This window comes from Scardinius erythrophthalmus, assembly GCF_964197995.2.
Source record: "Scardinius erythrophthalmus genome assembly, chromosome: 3".
NCBI classification, from domain to species: domain Eukaryota; kingdom Metazoa; phylum Chordata; class Actinopteri; order Cypriniformes; family Leuciscidae; genus Scardinius; species Scardinius erythrophthalmus.
The window spans coordinates 54379829-54399051 of record NC_138223.1 but is presented as its reverse complement, the minus strand read 5'-3'; the positions used below and the strand labels follow the sequence as shown (position 1 = coordinate 54399051).

The 19223-nt window shown below is 35.7% G+C and overlaps 1 protein-coding gene across 1 annotated transcript; it reads right to left on the bottom strand.

Moving 5' to 3' along the window:
* Positions 1-2739: 2739 nt before the first annotated feature.
* Positions 2740-7926, bottom strand: LOC308687970 (B-cell receptor CD22-like; the record flags this gene model as incomplete). Its single annotated transcript, XM_081360787.1, has 8 exons — positions 2740-2753; positions 3293-3421; positions 4339-4587; positions 4701-4955; positions 5043-5291; positions 6726-7037; positions 7299-7310; positions 7740-7926. 8 exons carry the CDS (start codon positions 7924-7926, stop codon positions 2740-2742), a joined length of 1407 nt encoding a protein of 468 aa, XP_081216913.1.
* Between the last annotated feature and the right edge of the window lie 11297 nt (positions 7927-19223).

Sequence of the window (19223 nt, the reverse complement as noted above, 5' to 3'; positions counted from 1 at the left end):
TCCTCAAATAACAAGGGAATTTGTAGTAATTTATAGTGTTAATTAATTAGCGAGTCCACAAACTCATTCTTTCAATTGGCTTTTGTATGCAGAGTATTGTAAGAACTGATTTTCCTGTTAAAACAAAACTCACCCTGCAATAACGCCATAAAATGCACCCTGGACAGCGGACAACAAAGGCAGAGCACAGAACCTTGTACTGCCCAAACTTATCTCATTGTTCCCCTGTTTGACTTCAACTCATCCCCCCTCTCCCTCCTCAAGGCACTGAAAGTTCATTAAGAATGTCTATATATCACATATGATGTATCTTGTGAATATGTTGTTTTTCCTTTTCATGTTTGGTGTCATTTTAAAGGGCACAGTGCGATTGGTAAAATGGTCTTAATTTCATTGCAGTCATTGGTTTAATGAAAAAGATTGAAGAACTTAGGAGAATCCTGTATCTCCTCTCTGGCTGATATCTCTTTACGATATCTCAAGAAACCAGGTGCTACCCCCCTAGGGTACATGGATTGGCCCAACCAACTCTAAACAACATTTGTTTAACCCCTTTTGTTCTGGTCTGGTATTTAAGGTGAGGGGACAGAGCAATCATTGGGAATCTTTTACCAGGATCTTTCCCCCACAGTAATGTTTCAGTATTTTCCTGTTGGAAGGTCCTGACACATTACTGTGTGTCTCTGTCAGGAAAACATTACTTACTTTTAGAGTCATCTTTGAGTAAATGATGTCATGTATTTTTGAATTGGCTTTTAATAATTTACTTCTGTAATTGGCATGATACATTTTTACCTGACAAATAAATGTTAACCTTGATTTATTCTGCATTCTTCTGAAATCATTATTTCCAGTAGATTAATGTGTAGTCTGGTGTTTCCGCAAAACCTTGTCCAGAATAGATCAAACTGAAGGCACTTTGAATGGACCATGGGGCACATCTTAGGAGACCTTCTGATTTCTGACTATTCCCTGACTTAGCATGTTGTATGCTACAAATATTATATAAATTACACCTATGGGTCTGTAGTGTGCGACCGCATAGGGTAAAATATTTGTACTACACCCTCTGACTATTTCAGGACTGGCTGGTTTGTGATCGTGAGCGCGCAGTCGCGACGTGACGTCTCAAAGCGACACTAGGTCCGTAATGAACGAATAATTGAAAGTATGGGATAATCAGAATAATCAAAGATCTAAATTAATTCATAATCAATATTTATGAGTATTTTCTAATCAGAAATACGATCTAAATTTGGTTATCATTTGAAATTGGAGTCAGATTACGCATAGAGCTAAAGTAATACTAAAACGAAGTTCCAATAAATTAAGTGAACTTCACTGGATCGCTGAAAAGACATACACGCTTTAAACCTTCGCCAGGCCGTTGGATTCCGTCGTTGGGCCAATGGATGGTCCTTACAGTATTCACAGCTTATATGGACTGAATGCCCCCACAAACCATCAGCAATTATTAGAAAAGCACATTCATATTTCAGATTACACACATATCTAAAATGCACATGTCATTGCACTGCTTCAGTTTGAAGTTGTAGAGACTCCTATCATTAATAGTCCAATTTCAGAAACTCAACTTACGTTGCATCCTTCCAGCAGTGTTATATTTATACCTGCAATGACAGAAATCAGCATGAAGACAATAATATAATAAACTGCAAAACTTTGAAAAATAACTATTTTATTAAGCAGCAATTTCAGCAAGATTGTGGATTCAGCAAGATTTCAGTGGTGTTCCTCCTTCTGCGTACCCCCTCTCTTCCACTTAGACTTCAGTCATACCTTTTCCATTAAGGGACAATATTTGCCCCCTAAATTTATTTCCCAGTGCTTTCTTTACCTTTATGAATAACTTTATGAAATAAATGTTTTCAATGAAAAATGTTCAATAGAGCAATATGCAATGATGGAAAAATGAAGTGATTCTTTAAAATATATTACACTAAAACCAGTAAGTCACTGTCTTCTCAATGAGCGAGTCATTGAGTCATTCTTACATTCAGTAACAAAGCAACTAGCTGTATTTATAAATGAATCATTGAATGATTGACTCACAATTCTTTTCAAAGCTGCAGAATTGTTTACGAAACACTGCACTCTAAAAAGAGATGTGATAAAAATGACACATGTTGTGTAGATTTTAACACATGTAGTGTGTGTGCTCAGGGACAACACATGTTGTGTCAAATTTAACACACAACCTGTGTCGATTCTTAACACATCTCTGTGTTTATAAGGCTACACATTTTTTTTTTGTATTACCTTTAACCGATAAACGTAATCATTCAAATTCACTTAAGTATTAAAATCTGCTTCATACTTTGGTAATATACTGATAACCCCCATAATAATACAGGAGATAAAAAGGAAAAGCACATGATGATTCAAAGTTCACCACCATTGGTTTTCCACGAATCGAGAAACATGTTAATGTAAAGAAGGTGCACAGTGTCATACACACAAACACAAAACACCATCATGGTGACACACACATGACTCCAAATAATGCCAAACACATTCATTAAACAATATATGATGTAATATAAACCCCAAATGTACATGACTAATACAAATATTAAGAAGAAACTTATTTAAAAGAAATAGCATCAAATGTGAAGTGTCACGCAGGGAATTCTGGGAATGTAAATTTAGAGAAACAACAAGAACAGAAAAAAGAGACGAGCAGAAACACAAGAACTACAAATGACTTCAGTCACAGCCTCAGATGAAATCAACTGAAGAGAAAAGAAGACATTAAATCTGTGAAGATCTCAGCAGAGGAGGATTAAACAACTCCACAAACAGCATTACCAGCTTCACTTATTACTAACCAGACTGACTTTATTTCTGGCAAACGTCTGCAAAAGCTCTTATTGAGAATTAACAATTGATTTATTAAAAAGAGTTTTAAAAAATCCCCATTATGGTGATCAGTGTTTCTTTAGTTGGGCTCTTGACCCTTGACTTTCTAACATTAGTTTTTCTCTGGCTGCTGTAACTTTGGTTATGGCAAGAAAATCAGAGAGAAAATGAATCAGGTGATGTTGGTAATGTGATGATGATGACATAATCATAATGTAGTAGTCTGATTCACTGAGCTCTTATTGAGTCTTATTTTTGATTATATGGGTCATTAATTTTACATTAATGATTGTAGTAGTCCTATGATTCTACAGCATGTGATCCATCAGTGTTGTAATAATGAAAGAACGTGACGGCTCTAGCCAGGCTCCCAGCGACCGAACCAGCAGGACCAATGGGACTACAGACGTACCTGTGGAGGGGCAGCGAGGTGGAGGACAGGGACCCGTCCCGGAGTGGGGTCTGAGTGTGCAGTGCAACACTACCTGGCTCCACAGTTTGGCAGGGGTGCATGAGAAAGCATACCGCTTGTTCTGAGACACTGCTTATGATTTATGGGGATTCAAATAGAGGAGTGGGTGGATGTTTATTATTATAGGGTGGTTGTGTACACAAACTGTTGACACATTTATGTTTAAACACTATGTAAAAGTGAATTTTGCATAATAGGTGCCTTTAAAAACCTTGTTAAATTAAAGTTTACAAAAACGTCATAGAAGTTTATAAAAATGTAAAATATATATTTTTAAATTTTATATAAAACTCTAAAACTTCAAGAAAATTAAAGCTAAATATCTGAACATGTTCTGTGACAAATTTTAGGTTGATGTCTCAAAAATATTTATCAAGTTTTTTTTTAGCGCAGTACCAAACTTTTCCACTAGATGACATCCAGACTCCTCTGGTGACCATATAAGGACTCTTCGATTTCCATATATGGATTGAGTGATCTTAACCATATATTTCCATACTTAAAAAAAAAAAAATATTTATGAAGTAGACATCCTATTCAGAAGTAGTCTAGGTAGTAATGTTAATATTTGATTTAATTTGAATTCAATCTCTAAAATACATATAAAAACATACGGAAAGAATCAGAGTGTGTGTTATAATTCGGCACCACATCTTTTGAAAATCAGTCGCCAAATATGAAAACTACAGTTTGAACACTTTCAAATGCTATATAGTTTGTCAAGATTACTTTAGGTTTTGATTAAGATATTATTGTTATAAATGTATAATGGCAAGTGTCCCACGGGTGTCGGGGAGTGGCAGTCTTAAAAATAGTGGTTAAAACATTTTTATAAATCATAAATTCAGAAATGTATTCTTTGTAATATGTGAAAAGTATTGATATTAAAAAGAAAAAGTCAATCTGTACTCACACATGACATTGAGCTACACAGATTCATTTGAGTCACTATAGAAAGAGTAATGTAAGTATAAGAGCCGCTCTACCTTTAACAGTGACAGTTACAGCGTCTGATCTCTGAGATCCATGTTGATTGTGAGCCTGACAGTAGAAGCGTCCACTCTGTAGTGCACTGAAACTCTGTCCAGATCTAACAGCTGAGGGTTCATTCTCCTTAAACCAGCTGAAGTTCAGAGCAGGAGGGTTTGAGTCACTGATGCAGTTCAGAGTCACTGAATCTCCCTCCACTATTACACCAGATCCACTCATCAACACTGAGACGTTCCTGGGAGGGTCTAATAACAATCACCAAATTATTTAAGACCTCTGACACATTTTTAAAATGACTAATATGAACCAAATTAATCCAAACAGAGAATTAGCATCTTATGTTTTATAATAAACTCACACATGATGTTTAAAGTCACATTATCAGAGTATTTCTCTCCATGTTCATTGATGGACTTGCACTTGTATTCTCCACTGTCATCAGAGCTGATCTTTGAGATGCTGAAGATTCTTCCAGATCCTACAATCGTTCCTCCTTTAATCCAGCTGATTTCTGCAGGAGGGTTTGAGTCACTGATGCAGTTCAGAGTCACTGAATCTCCCTCCACTATTACACCAGATCCACTCATCAACACTGAGACGTTCCTGGGAGGGACTAAAAAGTACAAAAATTAAAACCCTAAATCATCTAATTCAAACACAATCTCTGGTTATTAAAAAGACTAAAATAATCTGCACTCACACATGACATTGAGCTGAACAGCAGGAGAGATGTGAGTGTGTCCGTCTACAGCACAGCTATATCTGCCTGAATCCTCTCTTCTGACTGACTGCAGCAGGAGTTCATTGTTTCTGTCTCTTCTCTCAGTTAATGGCTGTGAGTTTCTGTACCAGATGAATGTTGCTCTGTCAGTCAGAGCACAGCTGCTTTTACATCTCAGAGTGACTGAATCTCCCTCTGTCACTCTCTCAGGAGACTCCACCTGAAGATCTGAACACAACACACACATTATATCTAGTGCTGCTGTCATACACTGATTATTATTCAACATAATGCACAGAAGAAGAGATAAACCTCACCAAAGTCACCTGTGACAGTAAGAGTCACTCCTCACAGCAAAAACTCCAGTGTTAAATTAACACTCCTGGGAGTGTATATGAGTCCAGACTCAAGAGTGTAAAGTGTTAAAATATGAGTGTTAAATTAACACTCAAGAGTGTTAAAGGTAATGAGATGATTAAGTGATTAATTGAGTGATGATTGATCATTATTGAAGACACCTGATGTTAACAAGCAGAATCACTGAAGGAGAAAATCTCAAATTGTAAGTTACCATTATGGTGATCAGTGTTTGCTTTAGTTGGGCTCTTGATCCTTATATGTTTACTTTAAACTTTGCTTGTCTGCTGTTATTGATTTATAACAGTCAAATGAACAAAGAGACTATGTGATCTGATGGTGTTGGTTATGTTATGACAATCATCATTTGAACTTGATCACTGAACTCATTTAAGATCCTTATTTCTGACTTAGATTTATGTTGTTGATCACAGAATAACTGTGATTCTGCATAAATATCCAGAATTTTAGATATAATACAAAGGCTTTCTTAAAAGTTGTTTTGAAAAAACAAACAACAAAAATCTATCTTTTAGGCACACACAGACGTTAAGATTCAGTCTATGCATCTCAACAATGGTGATGAGCAGAATATTCAATTAGGAAAAGTAAATTACATAGACAATTCAGATCATAATTTATTCATACCGCAATGCATGATGGGAGCCATTAATGAGTTGTGATTGGTGGCAGCCACTGCAACATGCTTTATTATTGTCACCATTGTTGAGATTCACAGGCTGATTATTGGTGTCTGTGTTTCTAAATAAGTTCATTTGAAAGTCTTTTGATCAGAACAATGTTTATTAAATATTTTGGATTATATGAAAAATACTGATAATCATATGCTGTAGAATCACAGAGCTGCTGATAACAAGATAAACCAAACTATCTCAATAAGTTTCATTTTTCAGATCACAACATGATTATGTCAAAACATAACCAACGCCATCAGATCACATTGTCTCTTTGTTCATCTGACTGTTATAAATCAATAACAGCAGACAAGCTAAATCTAAAGTAAACATATAAGGGTCAAGAGCCCAACTAAAGCAAACACCCATCACCATAATGGTAACTTACAATTTGAGATTTTCTCCTTCAGTGATTCTGCTTGTTAACATCAGGTGTCTTCAATAATGCTCAAGCATCACTAAATTAATCACTTAATTATCTCATTAACTTTAACACTCTTAAGTGTTAATTTAACACTCATATTTTAACACTTTACACTCTTGAGTGTGGACTCATATACACTCCCAGGAGTGTTAATTTAACACTGGAGTTTTTGCTGTGCTGGAACACCAGTCCATTTCATATCTTTATCAGTGATGAATCTGAAATAGTACATGTGTGAATCCTTCAGTGTCACATGACTCAGTCTGACGGTGCAGTTCTGGTGTTTATCTCCCAGATACTGAAGCCTCTGACTGTATTCAGGGTCATTAGACAGATCTGGAGGCTCAACACCCTTTTTTGACTCATTGGTCCAGAACACTTTCTCGATCTGATGTCCAGTAGGGTATGTATAAGAGCAGCTCATTGTCACTGTTGAGTCCTTTAGTGCACAGATGTGTGAAGGACTGTAAATCACACCCCAATCAGCACTAGAAACCACTGAAACACAGAATTCATCAAACTGTAAATGTAGTTGTATCTGTTATATTGGGCCATGAAAACATGGCAATAATTTATTACTATTTGAAAACAGCGACTCATTACAGGAAATATAAGATACATGTAAATAAATAATCTCAGTGTGAATTACTTTAAGACAGAGGAGTGAAGAGAGAACCAAGAAATCAGCCAAAAACAACAAGCTGCACAATTACAGTTTTTCTGAATTGCTAAAACATATTTCTTGAAACCATCACTCACTTTCCCAAAACCCTAAACACAAAAGCAAATGTTCAAAACTCATTCAGAGAATCTCTGACTCTTCTGGCAAAATCAAACAATGCTTTCAGATCTTACACACATCAGTCAATATTAGAAACACTACAGATCATTCGTTAAACACTACATGAAGAATGGAGAAAACAGAATCAATAAAAAGTAGTACTGGACAAATATTTATTTATTGTAAGAAAGTAAACAAATTTTGCAATTATGTAATAAAGTAGAACTGACACCTGACAGTGGTGAGTGAATAAATACTGTATGCACTGAAAGAACTGCATAGTATTGCACTGAATATTGTATAGTATGGAATGTCTGTATATTCAGCATTTGCATACTGTGAAATACAGTGGCCAACTGCAGAAGCCCAAAAGGTTACAGTAAAAAACTGTAAATGAAAAGCATGTTACTGTAAAGTACAGTCAGAAGAGTTGAGCAACTGCAGAATCAAGGTCAGTGAGAGAGATTTATTCTGCTTCAGCTTCACGTCTTCATGTCGGTCCGGCCGGAGAATATCAATCTCTGCAGGAGAAGAGGAAAACCCTGAAGCAGATCCAGCCTTGACAACATTCTCCACACCTTCATCTTCCTCCTCCTCTTCGTTCATCACCTCTTTCACACACTCTTCCTCCTCTTACACACATACTCTTCCTCCTCTTACACACATACTCTTCCTCCTCTTACACACATACTCTTCCTCCTCTTACACACATACTCTTCCTCCTCTTACACACATACTCTTCCTCCTCTTACACACATACTCTTCCTCCTCTTATACTCACACTCTTCCTCCTCTTATACACACACTCTTCCTCCTCTTATACTCATACTCTTCCTCCTCTTATACTCACACTCTTCCTCCTCTTATACTCACACTCTTCCTCCTCTTATACACACACACTCTTCCTCCTCTTATACTCACACTTCCTCCTCTTATACTCACACTCTTCCTCCTCTTATACACACACTCTTCCTCCTCTTATACTCATACTCTTCCTCCTCTTATACACACACTCTTCCTCCTCTTATACACACACTCTTCCTCCTCTTATACACACACTCTTCCTCCTCTTATACTCATACTCTTCCTCCTCTTATACACACACACACTTCCTCCTCTTATACTCATACTCTTCCTCCTCTTATACTCATACTCTTCCTCCTCTTATACTCATACTCTTCCTCCTCTTATACTCACACTCTTCCTCCTCTTATACACACACACAGCAAAATCCCCAGTGTTAAATTAACACTCCTCGGTGTACATATAGGTCCAACTACAGAGTGTTAAAAATTAACACTGAAGCAGTGTTGAAGTTAATGAGATAATAAAGTGATTAATTAAGTGATGATTGGCCATTAGTGGTGACACCTGATGTTAATAAGAATCATTGACGGAAAGAGAAACAAGAAGAACAGTAAAAAGAGAAACACAAGAACTACTGACTTTGAGTCATTACACACTATTGCACTTAATATTACCAGTTTGACTTTATTTCTGTCATACATCTACACACGGTCTTATTTAGATTTAACAGAAGTTTAGATGGTAATGTTTTATGGAATGTTTCGTTTCATGTCACCATTATGGTGGTCAGTGGTTGCTTTAGTTGGGCATTTGACCCTTTCCTTTTTAACATTAGTTTTTCTCTGGCTGCTCCAACTCTGTGTTTATAGAGCATATGTGTTGTGGCAAGAGAAACTACGACTTTGGCTGTGTTTCCCGAAAGCAATCGCAAGCCTAATTTGATTGTACAGACCATTTATTGCAATTGTTCTACGATCAAGTTTAGCTTAAAATACTTTTGGGAAACAAAGCATGGTCATGATGATAATGTTTACCTGATGAAGTTACAATCCTGAACGATTCTGATTCACTGAATCAGCATTATAACTTAATATTCAAATGGTTTCTTCATTTAAAATACAATAGTTAATTTCAGCAGTGCTTAAAACAATTTGACATTTTCAAATTACACACAGATATCAATAATCTACATATTAATCTCAACAATGGTGACAATCACACAAATGTTTCATGTTGCAGTGCATGATGGGAGCCACCAATCAAAATGCATACCTGGCTGACATACATTGCAGCATGAATAAATTATGCAGCTGAATTGTCCTTTGATTTTCATTGTTTTTGCCTGTTTGTTTTTATTTTGCTATTGTTTTATTATGACTTTAGTTTTGTGATGTTCATAGATGATCTGTTTGTCACTAGTTTGTATATTGTCACCATTGTTGAGATTCATATGCTGATTCTTTATGTCTCTGTGTTTAAACGCAATTGTGTTTTTGCTCAAAAGATTTTTCAAAATTGTTCACATTGCTGTTGAATCTCAAACTGTAAAATCTCAGGGCTACAAATTACCGTTAATAAAATGTATCAAGTCATAGATTTTGACTCTGAATGTCATCAGTGAATAAGGTCACAAACATGAGGATAATGTAAAGCAGGTTTTCTCTTGGCGTACCAAAAGTGCTTTATAAACACAATATTGGAACTGTCAGAGAAAAACTAACAATAAACAGTTAAAAGGGTCAAGAGCCCAACTAAAGCAAACACTGACCACCATAATGGTGACTAAAAATGAAAACGAAATGAAACATTTCATAAAACATTACCGTGTAAACTTTGGCTGAATCTCAATAACTTTTATAGATGTATGACAGAAATAAAGTCAAACTGGTAATAATAAGTGCAATAATGTGTAAAGGCTCCAAGTCAGTTGTAGCTCTTGTGTTTCTCTTTCCTTCAATGATTCTGCTTATTAACATCAGGTGTCACCACTAATGGCCAATCATCACTTAATTAATCACTTAATTATCTCATTAACTTCAACACTGCTTCAGTGTTAATTTTAACACTCTGTAGTTGGACCTATATGTACACCGAGGAGTGTTAATTTAACACTGGGGATTTTGCTGTGCACACTCTTCCTCCTCTTATACTCATACTCTTCCTCATCTTATACTCACACTCTTCCTCCTCTTATACACACACTCTTCCTCCTCTTATACACACACACTCTTCCTCCTCTTATACTCATACTCTTCCTCCTCTTATACACACACTCTTCCTCCTCTTATACTCACACTCTTCCTCCTCTTATACACACACACTCTTCCTCCTCTTATACTCATACTCTTCCTCCTCTTATACTCACACTCTTCCTCCTCTTATACTCACACTCTTCCTCCTCTTATACTCACACTCTTATACACACACTCTTCCTCCTCTTATACTCACACTCTTCCTCCTCTTATACTCACTCTCTTCCTCCTCTTATACTCACACTCTTCCTCCTCTTATACTCACACTCTTCCTCCTCTTATACTCATACTCTTCCTCCTCTTATACTCACACTCTTCCTCCTCTTATACTCATACTCTTCCTCCTCTTATACTCACACTCTTCCTCCTCTTATACTCACACTCTTCCTCCTCTTATACTCACACTCTTATACACACACTCTTCCTCCTCTTATACTCACACTCTTCCTCCTCTTATACTCACACTCTTCCTCCTCTTATACTCATACTCTTCCTCCTCTTATACTCACACTCCTCTTCCTCCTCTTATACTCACACTCTTCCTCCTCTTATACTCACTCTTCCTCCTCTTATACACACACACTCTTCCTCCTCTTATACTCATACTCTTCCTCCTCTTATACTCACACTCTTCCTCCTCTTATACTCACACTCTTCCTCCTCTTATACACACACACTCTTCCTCCTCTTATACTCACTCTCTTCCTCCTCTTATACTCACACTCTTCCTCCTCTTATACTCACACTCTTCCTCCTCTTATACTCACACTCTTATACTCACACTCTTCCTCCTCTTATACTCACACTCTTATACACACACTCTTCCTCCTCTTATACTCACACTCTTCCTCCTCTTATACTCACACTCTTCCTCCTCTTATACTCATACTCTTCCTCCTCTTATACTCATACTCTTCCTCTTATACTCACACTCTTCCTCCTCTTATACTCATACTCTTCCTCCTCTTATACTCATACTCTTCCTCCTCTTATACTCATACTCTTCCTCATCTAATCTTCAATGCAACATTTTGAGTCAATTTAGGCACTTTAAACTGTCTTGTAATTTGTACAGTTGGTTTCCTCTCATCATTAGAAATAAGTGTGAACAATTTTGAGTCGTTGTGTGTAAACGGTGACAACTGTGTTGTACTTGTGTTTAACTTCAGCCTGCCTGTGTTTAGTGTTTTGAAACATAAGTGCATCACAGTGAGAAATGTGTTTTAGTGAGTGAGAATGTGTTTAGAGTTTTGCAAAAAGAGTGCATGAGATTTACACAGTGTTTTAACTTCCTGAACTTGTTTAATGTTTTACAGAAAGAGTGATTTATTTGACAAATTGGTTTAGGCTATTGAGAATTTGGTTCAGAGAAGTGGGTTTAGTGTTTTAGCAATTCAGAAAAACTGTAAATCCTGGAATATGACTAAATAAATATTTAACATATACACATTCACTTCTGAGAACAAGAGCAACATATATTCATGACCTAGAGCTAGGGCAGGGCTGTCACACTTTCAGCCTGAGACTCTAATCGTCATGTTTCCCACAGTCTCACGCCACACACACATTTTCTCACGCAGAGAAAAATCGCACTGACACTGACCAGAGGTGTATAGTCCAGGCGTCAGAAAGTAGAAGTACTGCCATATGTTTATTCCACCCATGAACTCAGAAGCTGATTTCACTAATTAGTTCTCTCTCCTGTCTGAATTAGCAAATCCAGGTGATTGGAACAAAATACTGAGGAGGACTTTTACTTTCTGAACCTGGACTTTACACCTCTGACACCAACAGACAAGACGGAGCTGGTTACTTTTGATATGAAACAAATTCTCAGCCCTCAGATTCTGTCAATTTTATTTCGAAATTAAAAGAATAAATAACGTTTTGGCGTTGTAAATGTGACGTGTAAATATAAAGTGGCAGATTGCTGTAGCGCATCAGTAGTCGTATAGATTCAAATACTCGTATATTGTTATTCATATGTTTTATTATTATGTGTTGTTGGTTACCATTTAGTAAGTAGGCTATAGATGTTTATGTTAACGTCACTTAAACCTGCGTGCACTGGCGAGTGACACTAGGGGGCAGTGGTGAGCCGCAGGGCGTTTCACTTTTTGACATGAAGTAGTCACACTGCCAGCTACTTTGGCCCTGTCCCAAATGGCACACTCCGGACTTATGGACTTCCTCAGAGTCCACACTTAGGTGACGTCATGTAGTGCAGACCTATAATATCATATAATATATCTATTTATTGTTCTCTTTGTTGAATTTTCAGATTGTACAGCATTTGACAGAAATAAAAATGATGTGTCACCAGAAAACACAGCCTCTTCTGTGTGTGCAACACCTCATACATAATATCGATCAATCAGTGTTTTTCAGCCACAGAAAGAAGTCAATAAAACAGCTGGAGAACAAGAATATCACATTACGTTACATAACGCCGGAGAAGCATAACATTACATTTACCCTAGGAAAGCCATTTAATGACCATAGCACGTTAGTTGGCTAGAAATATTAGCTATAGAGAACATTTGCTAAATATGTGCACTATATTAGCCTACATATTTATTACATTTTTACCTATATCACTACTATATTATAAAGTTGTTGTTATAATAAAAAACACATTATATTTAATTAGAGTTGTTATTTTTAATCTTTAATAATAATAGCTGACAGGGCTCTGTATGATTACAGCATTGTGTGAGATTATTTTTTTCTTGAGAAAAATGTACATGTATCTACTGTACCTAATATTACCCAAATTAATCGACATTGAATCAAGATTGGAATCAAATCACAAGAATTGAATTTGTGATAGAGATTGAAAGAATTGAAATCATGAAATTTGTGTCAAGCAATAATAATAATAATTAAATAAAACAGTAGCCTACACAGTAAAAACCCCAGTGTTAAATCAACACTGCTCAGAGCACATATGGTCCCACTCTACAGAGTGTTAAAATTAACACTGAAGCAGTGTTGAAGTTAATGAGATAATTAAGTGATTAATTAAGTGATGATTGGCCATTAGTGGTGACACCTGATGATAACAAGCAGAATCACTGAAGGAAAGAGAAACAAGAATAGAAAAAAGAGAAACACAAGAACTACTGACTTTTTATTTTGCTATTGTTTTGTTCTGACTTTAGTAGCTTGTTTTGTGATGTTCAGAGTTGATCTGTTTGTCAGTAGTTTGTTTATTGTCACCATTGTTGAGACTCATATGCTGATTCTTGATGTCTGTGCGTTTAAACACAATAACTTCTTTGCTCAAAGTTTTTTCAAAATTTTTCATATTGCTGTTGGATCTCAAACTGTAGAATCTCAGAGCTAGAATCACCAATACTAAAACGAGACATCAAGCATACAGTCATAAATTTAGACTCTGAATGACATCAGTGAATCAGGACACTACATGATGATAATGTCATTATCATCAAAACATATTGTGAGCAGGTCATGTTTTCTCTTGCAGTAACAAATGTGCTTTATAAACACAATGTTGGAACAGTCAGAGAAAAACTAATATTAACAAAATGGAAAGAGTCAAGAGCCCAACTAAAGCAAACACTGACCACTAATGGTAACTTGAAAAGAAAACTTCCATAAAACATTACCGTCTAAACTTCTGTTAAATCTAAATAAGACCGTGTGTAGATGTATGACAGAAATAAAGTCAAACTGGTAAAATAATAAGTGCAATAATGGCTCGAAGTCAGTAGTTCTTGTGTTTCTCTTTCCGTCAATGATTCTGCTTGTTATCATCAGGTGTCACCACTAATGGCCAATCATCACTTAATTAATCACTTAATTATCTCATTAACTTCAACACTGCTTCAGTGTTAATTTTAACACTCTGTAGTGTGGACACATATAAACACTGAGGAGTGTTAATTTAACACTGGGGATTTTGCTGGGAAGAGAGAAACACGAACAACATGATGCACTCTCAAATAATGAAATATATGAAAAATAAGACGAAGAAAATAATCAAAGTTGATTTATTAAATACCCTATGACAGGGCTATTCAATTAGTTTCATTCGAGGGCCGCATTATCAAATCGAAAAGTTGAGGTGGGCCGGTGGGTTGGTTTGGGTGTTTATCTTATTTATTGAAACATAACAGTTTCAATAAATAAGCTAAAGTAACCCTAAAGAAGTGTGGTATTTACTTGGAAATGTGGTACCCAACAGTATGCAAATATATAAAACCATAATAAATAAAAACTTGATAATTTACAGCTGTGTACAACTATTTTCCTTGGAACAAATAAATTATTTATACAAACTTATAGCTGTTGGTGAGAAATAATAATTATTTTATTTATAATTGTTATGCTTAAATGAAAATATTCTGACAGTGAGACTTGTTAACCACAGGCTCCCACTGTATAAAAAATGCCTAAACACAAGTTAAAAACTATACGCACCTTTACAAAGAAACTGACATAATTTCATAACAAGCATTAAATATATATTCCTCAACCCACCTAATAAATCTAATGCAATATAAATCACTATATTTACTATTAAACTATATAATATTATAGTATATATTTACTATATTTATTTATTACTACATAGTATTCAATATAAATATTGCACATTTCTGCCCAACCATGGTAAATTACTACAGTAAATGTGGTAAATGTTTGTAAGGGTGATTAGGGGATTTAAAGTCTTCTAATTTCGTTCATGCCACAATGTTTCTCCTGCTTTCCTCATCAGTCTTGTTGGGAATGTTGAGGCTGTGTCATCCGATTTAATACTAATTAAATCATCGAGTGATTTGTGGTTTGTAACAGAAATGTTTCTGTCGAACTGAAACGCTTCCACTGGTTGTCGCAACGCTGTTTAATATTAGTGTGTCCGGGACCGGGAGTAAACGCAACTCCGCGCTGGGCCGTGTTTAAACAACTAGTGAAACAACTGAAAACATCGCTATTTGTTGTAACTGTACTGAACGAGAAACCGCTTCAGATGATTCAGTGACGGAGCGGTCCCAATGAATCCGAATAGTTTTAGACCGTTATGCAAGCGCGTTTAGAAAGAATCGAACACTACATGACACTATATTATCATCATGGACATGTAAGATTGTTAAGATCAGCATAAGTTTAATATTTGAATGATGCGTGTAATATATAAAATGTGACTTTTAAAAAGATTAACACATTGCAATTTTCTTAAAATTAATTTTTAAATACACAGTTTGTACAGAAAAGTGCCACCAAAGTACAAATCTCATCCATGACTCCCAGCATGCATTGCGGCATGAAGCTTTTTGTTTGTCACCATTGTTGAGATTCATACGCTGATTCTTAATGTGTGTTTGACTAGTTCCTGCTGCAGATTAAAATTTAAAGAAAACATTTTTGTTATGCACTGCAGGATAGCATGATGTTGTGTCACAAGATCGTTATACCTAATAGCACATAAATAAATTAAATGCACACCATCCATATACTCATGAACTTGATCAGACCAGCCCTTGCTGATTATAACATCATCAAGAAACATCTGATCATTTTTTCACTCGCCATAACAAAAGTATTTTATTAAATACAGTTACAGCAAGAGAAACACTAAAAGAAGAGTAAAGGGTCAAGAGCTCAAATAAAGGAGCCATTAATCACGATTCTGGTGACTTCAAATAAAACATTCAGTGAAACATCAACATCTAAACCTCTGTTAATTCTCAATAAGAGCTTGTCTATGTAGATTCATGATGTCTAAAACATCCAAATGTTCAAACAAACTCTTTATTAAACGTCACTGGAATCCAGAAACACAAGTTAACAATACGTTTCAGTGTTCGTCTAAACACTCAGTTGTAAAAACACAGGAAGTGACTCTGGCAAATACACACCGACTACAGTCACATGTGACACATATCTGACACAAGTTGTGTAACTAACACATTAGTGTGTAAAAGGTTTCAACACACTTCTGTGTAAGAGGAATAACACATTAGTTGTGTTAAAGGTAATACAAAATGTGTAGTCCTTATAAACACAGAGATGTGTTAAGAATCGACACAGGTTGTGTGTTAAATTTGAAACAACATGTGTTGTCCCTGAGCCAGAGGTGGGTAGTAACGAAGTACATTTACTTGAGTATTTTTTTGGAAAAATTGTACTTTTAAGAGTAGATTTGAATGTGGGTACTTATTACTTTTACTCGAGTACATTTTTCTTATGAAAAAACTGTACTTTACTTCGTTACATTGGGCGACGTTCCTCTCGTTACTTTATTTTAATGCAATATGTGTTGTTAAATGCGTAAGTGCGATGTATCTTTTTTCTGGGCTTGAGCGATGCTCAATTCACAAATGAATCACTCTTTTGAGTCGATTCTGTTCAAAGACTTCATCAAACAAGTTGGCAGATCTGTCTAAATCGGTTCGCGAATCAGTTTGAATGATCTGTTCAGTTCCTGCACGCACTGAATCGTCTGAAACGATTTCAATTCACACTGGACTCGGAGTCGTAACAGGAAGATTTAAGCACATCAAGAGCATTAGATGAAGTGGCAGTGGACCTACAGTACAGTCAAGTGAGAGCAAATCTGCAAATGCATCATATATTTGCCAGCGATGAAGATCTTTATTAGTTGAACATCTTCGTAAGCTGTTTGTGAATGAATGATTCCACAGGACCATATATTCGATTTCATTTCACTCAGGTAATACATTTTACAACCAAACAGATTATTAGGCCACGATAGCACTACTAGAAACTACTACTATTTTTGGACACATACATTAATTTATACATTAAATAAGCTACCATTGTTCACAGTTTATGAACACCCGCCATCTCGCTGTAGTTTGTGTGTATTGTTGCGCAGTGGCGTGCGAACTCGGCTTGAAAACGAATGCCTTGCCTGCCGTCGACACAGTTGAGTTAACCAGTTTAAACATGCTTGCAGAAATACAGTATACATTTGATCATATTTTGGAGAACCGACAGAAGAAGATCCATCAATGTACTTTTTTTTTTATTTTTTTGTGTTCAGATATTCAGTAGCAGTCATGAGCGCGAGCACATGTGAAGAGTTTTAACTCTTTCTTCTCTGTGTCCATTACATGCCTTTGAATGCAACACTCTGCAGATTCACTTTGTTTCGACATTGTCTAATCATCCAAATGAAGTTGTATAAGTTACTATTATACAAACTAAAGGACAGGCAATGATTTTCTTTTTCGGGCTACAGATGGCAGAAATAATGCTTTTTGTTGCAAAGAGAGCCAATCTACTTATGAAAACAATAGTCATTTAAATAAATAAAAAATCTAAATAATATCATTTTATATATATGACGACTTCAGATGCAAAAGCCTTCCATCTGAAAGTACCATCTGAAATTTTCTTCTAAAAGAGCATTTTTATCAAGCTTGTATGTTTATGTTCAGTTATTTCACTTAAATGGCAATGAAAAGTACCTATTAATTGTCATTAAAATGAAATTACTGAACTTAAATATACAAGCTTGATAAAAATGCTCTTTTAGAAGAAAGTTTCAGATGGCACTCAGAGGCTTTTGCATCTGAAGTCTTCATATATATATATATATATATATATATATATATATATATATATATATATATATATATATATATATATATATATATATGCCTATCCAAAGTAAGTTACTCGCTACTTGAGTAGTTTTTTCATTGGATACTTTTTTACTCTTACTCAAGTAACTAAGATTATTACTTTTACTTTTACTTTGAGTAAATATTTCTATAAGTACTTGTACTTTTACTTGAGTACAGTTTTTGGGTACTATACCCACCTCTGCCCTTAGCACACTCACTACATGTGTTAAAACTGACACAACATGTGTCATTTTTAACACATCTCTTTTTACAGGTTGTGTTGTTTTCAACTCATCATTTTATAAGAGCGCACCGACACTCACCATCACTGTGAATGGTATGCAGTGTTTGCTATGTTCTCAAACAAACAGGCCAGTGGAAATACAAGTTATTTATATACAATATTCTGTCAGTTGTTACATTTTAATTAAATTCAAAGTACAAACTCGGTGAACTGTTTCTCTTCATGAACTTTTGTCAAAAGCAGCATTATCAGTTAGGGGTTGAAGCGTGAATAACTGAATAATGTCCAGTACAGTGAGTCTGTCCAGTCATTGAGCTTGAAACATTGTGTTGTACTTTGTGTGCACATGCATTCTGTACTCGACTATTGATTAAACGGTTCATATTTTTGCATCTGGCCCTTTCGCTTTATTTTTTAAAATGACACAATTTGTGTGTTAAAATGACTTACACATTTGTGTTAAATTTGACACAACATGTGTAGTCCCTGAACACACTCACCACATGTGTTAAAATTCTACACATGATGTGTCATTTTTAACATCTCTTTTTGCAGTGAGGTCAACAAAATCTGAAACACAAAATGTGCATTTTAAACACAGTACTATCAGATCTTACTCTATTTTGCAATGAAATAGTTCCAACGAAAGAGAAAAGCAGAACTGCAGCACACAATTGCCTAACTCCTCGATGCAACTCAAAAGGGTTAGATTTGTTCGAGTTTGTCAGAATGGATGAACGAGGACATAAATATAGAATCTTTACCCACTTGATAAAACGACTCAAAATTGCACTTGTAGTGCAAGTGTGGTAAAGTGGACTAACATACTCGTGATGTGGTCACAATCTGAGTTCACAGTGAGCTAAAAGTGTATCCTCACAGCGCCCTCACTGTGTGCTCATGCTATAGTCACAATGTGAGGTCAAAGTGCACACAAACACTAGACTGATTTGATGATTGTCAGTTGTATGTTTGGAGAATGTT